We start from the raw sequence: 8,515 nt of genomic DNA on the forward strand, positions 1-8,515 counted from the left end.
AAGGATAGACATGATGGTTAAAGAAGGGAGAAAATAAGCATAGATCATATTTCCCCCTAAGGAGTGGATTAGGGTCTTGTTTAGTTCAGTTCATTTAATGAGGGGACATAGGAGATACAGGCAGTAGAAACAGGTAGAACTTTTGAGTAAACATGCCTTGGATTGCACTGTAATACACCCTTTTAAAAAATCTTACCTTTCAAGGTTTATTGAAAGGTAGGATTTGTGCAAACCCACTTCAAGAGGTTTGGGATAAAGTAGTGTTTCTCAAACTGTGGGTCGGACCCACTAGGTGGGTTGCAAGCTAATTTCAGGTGGGTCCCCATTCATTTCAATATTTTATTTTAATATATTAGACTTGATGCTACCATGGTAGGTGACTGCATCTGGGGAAATGTTACAGCTCTGTACTTTTAACAGGCTGCTCTGTATATGCTTTCAACAATGATAATAAATAGGCCTTACTCCTGAGTAAGTGTGGCCAGAATTGCAGCCTAGGATTGTTAAAAATGTTCCTGCTTGATGATGTCACTTCTGGTCATAAGATAACTTCTGGTGGGTCCTGACAGATTCTCATTCTAAAAAAGTGGGTCCCAGTGCTAAACATCTGAGAACCACTGGGATAAAGTATGCTTTATTTTCAGCCCAGTTCTACCTACACTCCACCCCAATGATGCAAGTGTGCCACTGAAGCATGCACTGCATCCTAGCTTGTGGGAAGCAGTAGTATTGGGCTGTTGTATATATGCTTGAAATGTTTCAAAGTGGAAATAAGTGGTAGGGGAAGAAAATACTTGTAATGAAGAAATTTAAAATTGATGTTTTTGTGGTGATTTTTTTGGATGGTCTTTGTGGGGCTTGGCTCCGGGGGTGTGTGCCCCCGTAGCCGCCACCCCCCCAAGTTTGTCCTAACTCCTGTACGTCAACCTTTACCACTACATAGCTGGCAAAGTATTGCTAAGGAGAGTTTTTGTCCATTCACAGACACGGAAGAACTACAAGAAGTATTTCCGCTCTGGAGCTTCTGCGCGCATTGCCAATTTTATCTATAGGAGCCTGGTAAGTATGTTCCTGGCAGTTTTTCTCAGAGGGGGATATAGTAAGAAGAAAGAAGGCATTTAGGAACCAAACTATATGTAGTGATAATCATAATTTACAGCCCAGTCCTGAGCTGCCTGGAGCGCTCAGCCAAAAAATGGCTGCCGCCGCATCCTATACACTTCGGGCAGCCACCGGCAGCTCCTCAGGAGAAAGGGACAGTGGTGAATCAAGAGCCTCCATGTAGGGCAGCAAGCGCAACTCCACCGGTCCTGCCTCCCTGTTCCCTCCCTTCCTCTTCCCTCCCCCTTCCAGTATCCTCCCTCCCCACCCTGCCCTCTGCCCACCTCACCCCACCCCAGAACACCTTCTCCCCGACTCCCCCACTTACCTCTCCACTGCATGGCGGTCCATGTGACTGCCAAGTGATGGAGGTTGGGTGCCTGCATGACGGTAGTCCTGCACAGGCCAGCACTGGGCTACACCAGTGTTCATCTGGCTGTAGGGCCTGCAAACTTGCCTTCCGGCACATTTACAACAGTGCAGTGAGCCAGCGCACCGAGCCTAGGACTGGGCTCTTAGTTAACTGCTTATGTGTATTTCTGAGTTGTGGCTCTCCAGGGCTGCAGTTCAGATCGTAGCCATAGATGGGTGTCCTTAATTCTTTACTTCTGTGATATTTTCCCGTGAAAATTGCCCCAGCCCAGCAGCTGTTTAACCTCAGAGATGACATTGTACAAATGGCACTTGGGGGTTAAAAAGACTATGCTGGGTGAGGGAGCACTGTTTGCAAATCACATCCACAGCTAGCTCCCTGGTGAGATGAGAAAAAAAATGTTAAAGCAAGATTGTTCAAGTATTCTCAGTTACAGGGAATCATTTAAACTATATATACAGGTATAAACTAATTATCCACGGATTTTTCACCCACAGTTTTATCTCAGTGCTATGAGAAGGGCCCTTTAAATTAAGGTCTTCTCTGTGCTCTTTTACACTTTTGTCTGACTGCTGTTTTTAAGATGTGTTTTGCAAATATATTTTTATCTTGTTTTTAAATTATGTTTTTAATTAATGTTTTTAACCATTGTTGTAAGCCGTCTTGGGTCCCTGCAGGGAGAAAGGCAGGATATAAATAAAGTTAATAATAATAATAATAATAATAATGGAAAAAGTTGTTTAACAATAACCTCGTTAATGCGAGAGAAGGCAACTGGCTGACAGTCCATCAATCATTCTCTCTTCAGGCACTTAGAACAGCTTTACTCCAAGGCAAGTGACCCCTCCTTCCCTCTGAGCACGTGAAAGAAAGATAATCACTTTGCATTCTTTCCCAGCGCTGTGCTCTGAGTGAAGGGAGGGGTCACTGGCTCAGAGTGAAACCTTTCTAAGCACCTGGAGAGAGACTGATTGATGGATTGTCTGCCTAATGATTCTGTCTTGCATCACAAAGGTCAACAAGGCTGTTTTTACTTCACCTAGCAAAGGGACATTGTTTTTTAAATGGATTTGCTTTAATGCGATTTTTGCCCTCCTCATGAGTTGTGGGAATGGAACCTGTGCGAATAAGGAGATTCAACCTGTATATCATTCCTTTCCAAAAACTAAGGGCCCAATCCTGTCCAGCTTTCCAGTGCCAATGCAGTGCAGTGCAGCCCCGAGGTAAGGGAACATACATTAACTTGAGGAGGCCTCTGTGACTGCCCCCCTCCCAACACAAGATAAAGAATACACGCTGTTGGCATGGCTGCATCAGCGCTGGAAAGTTAGTTAGGATTGGGTCCTCACTACAGGAAGCAAGGAGGTGCCAAATTGCAACATTCCCCACTCACAGTTGAACTTGCTACCCTTCCCCTGCAGCAGCAGCTAAATACTCTGCAAGCCATTTGAACTCAACCTGAGAAAATTATCTGTACCCTGCAATAGTTGCTGTCAGTGGCCTTTATTCATTCATGGCTTTCTACATCCACCCTACCACATCCACATTTTAGGTCTTTTGACTTAGGATGGTCAATTTTTGTATTCTGATGGCTGCCCTATTTTGCAGACAGTGGTCTGTGGGACAGAAGTGTTGCCATACAACTCAATTCCTTTAGGGCGCAATCCTAACCAACTTTCCAGCACTGGCATAGCTCTGCCAGTGGGGCATGCATCCTGCAGTTGGGGGGAAGTCATGGAGGCCTCCTCAATGTAAGGTAATGTTTGTTCCTTTACCTTGAAGTTGCATTGCCCTTATGTCAGTTATGGAAAGTTGGTTAGGATTGCGGCCTTAGGCTTTGTAATAAACTTTATATCAACTTTAGAAGCCCAAACCCTATTTCAAATCTAGAGGTGACCCTCAGACATGTGAGGAGTTTTTTTTCTCTCTCTCCTTCCTTACAGGCGCAAAAATGTCTCTTGGGCCTGAAAGACAAACTCCCGTCCATGACAGTGACAGACCATGCATGGCCACCTTCGCCATACACGTTTTTCACGGATTCTAATCAAGAACTGAAGAGGATCTTTCACCATTGGAGGGTTAGCAACTATGCAGCTCTTTTTTTCCCCTGAGTCCCTCTCCATTTTCTAAAAGCTTTAATAATTGGTATAATTGTAAACGAACCTGCCCAATCAAATTAGTCAGATACCAATTTGAAAACTTTTGCAGGTCAATTTTGGTGAGATAAATTTATCTGAGTTTTCCCCCCTTCCCCAGTTCTCTTCCTGCCTACTGTAATGCTCAGGTTATCTCATTTTGGTTCCCCCTCTCCTTCACTGGTGTAGTGTAAGAGATATCGAGACCAGCTGCCAGCACAGAGAAAAGCAGCCCTACAGGACAAGCTGTGTGCCAGTGAGCTGTTTCGGGGCAAGAAAAGTTTGTACCCTAAGAGGTGAGTGCAAATGCAGAAGCCAACGCCAGCCTTGACTGATGGGATCAGGCTGCTGAGACTGAATTACAAGCTGTATTTTGCGTTTTTCAGTCTCCCACAGCCTTTCCGGGGCGATTACCTGGGTTTGAAGGAGAACCCCAAATATCGTAAGCTCCAGTCCACAGCTGATGGGAAGCTGGTTATGGCCGACAACGTGAGTAAAGTCAACCGAGGCGATGGAAAGGTGAGAAACATCCCATATAAAAGAATGGGGTTAAGAAAGAGAGCTGAGCTGTGTGGGGAGATTTGTTTCTTTCTGGTATTCACTCCTAAGGGAAGCAGTGAAGGTCAAGCTGAGCATTATAGGAAATGCAAACTTGGGGCTTCCAGGCTTAGGGCTTTCCAGGCTTTTAGGGCTATTTATTTAAAAATAAATAATGTCTACCTTGCCTTCCTCCCTTTTGGTGAACTCAAGGCCACTTACAATGTGGAGAATACTGTTTAAAAACTACAACCAATACAAAATTACAATAAAATGCTAGGGAGTTCTTAGTCCTTGTCCCACTGAAGAAAAGGGTTCAGCCCTTGGGTAAGCGACTTTCCGGCCTGCGCAGAGCTCCCTAATGGCTCCTGTTAGTGCTCTAGCGCTTAGCAGGGATTTGAACTCAGTTTGTCCAGCTCTAAGTCCAACACACCCCAAAAGGACTGTTCCATGGTCCCAGTCCACAGCTACTATGTCAAGGGAAGAAGAGAGCCTTGAAGGGCCCAAAACCAGTTGGAACCACTGCAGCTCCCCTCCACCCTGTCATCTCAATCCACATGGTATTTACTGTGAAAAACCAAAGCGCAGATTTCTTAAGCACACACTTCCTGTAATGCTGGCACTATAATACTGCCTTTGGGGACAAGGTTGTGATGGAGGCACACCATCCTGGGGGTCACTGGTGTACCTAAAGGGGGGAAAACAGGGCAAAAACCCCTGGCGCTGACCTTCCAGGGGCACCTCCCCAAGCCTCACCCCCCCCTGCCAGAGGAGGAGCACCCAGGAGAACTGTGGAGAGGCAGCGAGAAGCTGCCTCCCTGTCAGCCCCTCAGTGGTGACTGAGCTGCCCCCTCCTCTCCTCCTTTATAGGAGGGTAGGAGACGGGCAGAGAGGCAGCACTGAAATGGTGGCAGATGCTGGTTGTAGTCAATAAGAGGCTGGCATGTATAAGGCCTTCTACCTCAGCTTCCTCTTCCCATTTGCAATGTGGAGATAAGAATACTAGTCTCCCTAAATGGTTATAAATGTTCTGATGCAACAAGGCAGTTCTTAAGACTACCTACAACAGTTCCTTAGTCCTGAATAAAATCTTATTAGGTCATGATAAGTAAATTAAACCTACATGATCAGTGGAAGTATACCTTTGAACCCCTGCTAATTGGGTAAGAGGCACTTTTTCAAGTGGGTGTTCCTTTTTTTAGCAGGGGGAGAGTAACTGGCCCACCTCACCCCAGCACTGTCTGTTCTAGTGGCTGTCTGCTAGAATCATTTGCATCTTTTTAGATTGTGAGCCCTTTTGGGACAGGGAGCCATTTAGTTATTTGATTTTTCTCTGTAAACTGTTGTGAACTTTTAGTTGAAAAGCGGTATGTAAATACTGTTAATAATAATAATAATAATAATAATAATAATAATAATAATAATAATAATAATAATACTGTGGAAAATGACAGGAGATGACTGATGCTTGAAAGCTTCCCAGAAGCGTCTAGAGTCTAGATGAGAGACTTTAGGCGTGTACCTGCAGAGCTGACATAAGAATGCTGTAAGGTGGTCAAAATGACAATTTGTTCTCTCAAGTGAGTCTGGACCTTCCAGGATCATTCTAACTCCTGTTGCCTTGTCTCTGTACCAGGCCTCTCCGCGACTCTTCCTTCTCACCAAGAGCCACATCATCCTGGCCGACCCCAAGGCTGCCCAGCCCAAAACAGTGATCACCCTGAGTGACATCGACAGTGTCTCTGTCAGCCGCTTCTCCGATGGGTTATTTGTTCTGCATCTTAGAGAGGTGTGGCACGGGGCAGGCAACCTGTTTGGGATTATGCAACTCTCCTCTAACCCCCTTCACCTCTTATAAACCTTGAGAATTTGACACTACCTGTGTAATTGGTTTGGTGATGTAGGTGTCATTTCATTGAACATTCAGAATCATGAGACCTGCAACATCTGAAATCAATGTTCAGTGAAATGAATGTTTTGGTTCTTTTTTTTTTTTAAAGATTTGGCTTTAAGAAACACTTTTAAAACCAAAAACTTGGTTGATCCATTCTCAATAGGGCTGTCAACCTATTTAAGGGAATTTCTGTTGTTGCTGATTAGTCATATCTTTTAATAATTGAGTTGCTGAACACCATTCCATTGCACCGTTTCTTCCCAAGCTGTTTTTCTCCTAGCTGGCTTAGTTCTAGAGCCCAGTTGAGGAGAAACGTTTGAAGAAAGACGCAGGGGAAGGATTTAGTCCCTCCTGCTGCTACTTTGCTGGAAATCCTGACCCATACTTAACAATTCTGTGTTTAAAGCATGGGTCTCCTGTCATAACTCCTTGTTCCTCCCTCATACGGGTACACCTTGCAACTAGGAAGATTCAGGACTTCTGTGCCCTCATCAGACTTCCTCCATGACAAGATTTACCTGAACCAATCTCCACAAGGGATTACTGAAAAAAGGAACCCCAAATATCCAGACACCAACCATCAAAGGAAGCAGATATGGGCACACTTGACTACCATATGGTTTTCAACTCTATGGAGAGTAAGAGCACTTATCAGGCAGAGGTTCCTGAGGTCATTGGCCTGCTGATAAGGTGGCAGACTGTCAGGGCCAAGATCTGCAGCAGGTAAAAGACCAAGGTTGGTCAGGTAAAAGACCAAGACAATGCCTCAAACCTCCAAACCTCTCTTCTTCTTGCAGACTTCCACGGCAGGCTCTAAAGGGGACATCCTACTCATCAGCAACCACCTGATCGAACTGGTCACTCGGCTCAGCCAGACCTTGTTAGAGGCCACAAGGCAGAAACTGAAACTTCAAGTGGCTGATGAGTAAGGGAAGAACTGGTGGAGGGTGGGGACAGAGAATGATCTGTGTCAAGTAGTTGAGTCCTTGCAGGGGTGTTTTGTTTCCCTCTACTGTTATTTTTTTCACAAAGAAAACCACCTTGTCATCTGCAGGATTGAGGGTGAGACTAATACTACCCACCCTTTGTCCCCAGGGGTACAAAGGAGACCAACACTGCCCACACCAACACGCGTTCCCTGATGGGTTTAACTGGCATCATCCATATACTGTTTATATACAGTTTTCTTGTGTGGCCCATCTCGCGGGTGAATTTTACATAGTCTATGTTCAGATGACACATTTTTAAATGCCATGTGTTGCCTTTCTCCTTTGTACCCAAGGGAGTTGGCATTCATCACAACTATTAAAGATATCCAACTATTTCCACAAATTATTGAATTCTACACTGTGTTTGATTTTACTAGCAGTACTGGCCCCTATATAAAATGGCAGAGCTCAAGCTCCAAGTTTCCTTGAGTGAAACAGGGTAATGAATATAGACGCTGCAGGTCAGGCCCAGCTTGGCAAAGATCCGCCATAAGATTAAACCAAGATTGATTGCAGTGGTTGTAACATGTTGAGACTCCTCTTTTATGTTTAATTGGTTTGAAACTGAGCCTGGAATTGCAGTGAGCAAACTAGAATGCTGCAATATCCTCTCTGGGTAAACTAGGGCAATTAGAGCCTGCATATATGCCTTTATGGTGTTGCAAATGTTCCCTTACTGCTCCATTGGCACACATGCATCAGTGCTGGGGGATTTAGTTAGGGGTGGAGCCTTATTTTCCTAAACTGAGATTCATCTGGTCTCCTACAGGTTCCTTGTGAGGTTCAAGCAAAGCAGTATCACTGTCAAGGTGGTGGAGACAGCCAATCAGGGCACAGCACCCATCTGCAAGAAGAAAGGTAACCGAAGAATGGAGGTGTTGGTTCATTGAGCCAAAGCTGGGCTAGAGCAGAGGGACCAGGAAGAGGCTTGTTGTCCAGAGGCAGCTACATGGGACTCCCTGAGATTTTGGATTTGGGAATCAGTTGACTTAGATTTGGTCTACTGGCAATTTCAACTCCTCTTGGGCTCTCACTCCATCAGAATGTTTACCTCTGGGGCAGCTTTCTGAAATGTATGCATGTGGAAACCACGGAGGCATGTCAGTTTCTCTGCTGGCTGAAGACACAAATGACAAATTATATCTGTATTGTGACTGATTTTCAGAAATGACCTTTTTCCTGAAAAAGACTTGCAGTTTGTTTGGATGGAGAATACAGGGAGAAAGGGGAGAGTCAATAAAACAGCCAAGTGAAATAAAACACCTTATCTGCTTTGTTCGAAAACTCTTGGGCAGCGTTCTTGGGCAAAAGTTCTCCTGGAGTGCTAAAAATCTTAGATTATCTTCTTTTGAAGGTGTGGCCAGAAACATTTTAATGGAACAGAGCTGTGAAAGTAAAGCTGCAAAAGGCTAATAAAGCACCCAGGGCACATACATGGTGATCTTGATAAGCTGTAGAAGTATAGTGTGCTTGATACATATGGAAG

General features: G+C 44.8%; 1 protein-coding gene across 1 annotated transcript in view; it reads left to right on the top strand.

Annotated features, from left to right (window-relative positions):
• Positions 1-8,242, top strand: part of LOC136639835 (unconventional myosin-Ia-like) — a 47,761-nt gene extending 39,519 nt beyond the window's left edge. Inside the window, exons 23-29 of the mRNA XM_066614406.1 lie at positions 985-1,059; positions 3,418-3,552; positions 3,799-3,905; positions 3,996-4,128; positions 5,783-5,935; positions 6,838-6,965; positions 7,799-8,242. Of these exons, the coding sequence (XP_066470503.1) occupies positions 985-1,059; positions 3,418-3,552; positions 3,799-3,905; positions 3,996-4,128; positions 5,783-5,935; positions 6,838-6,965; positions 7,799-7,919 (852 nt within the window). The 3' untranslated portion in view covers positions 7,920-8,242. The remainder of the gene's footprint in view (positions 1-984; positions 1,060-3,417; positions 3,553-3,798; positions 3,906-3,995; positions 4,129-5,782; positions 5,936-6,837; positions 6,966-7,798) is intronic.
• The last annotated feature ends 273 nt before the right edge of the window (positions 8,243-8,515 follow it).

This window comes from Tiliqua scincoides, chromosome 2 (assembly GCF_035046505.1).
Source record: "Tiliqua scincoides isolate rTilSci1 chromosome 2, rTilSci1.hap2, whole genome shotgun sequence".
NCBI lineage: Eukaryota > Metazoa > Chordata > Lepidosauria > Squamata > Scincidae > Tiliqua > Tiliqua scincoides.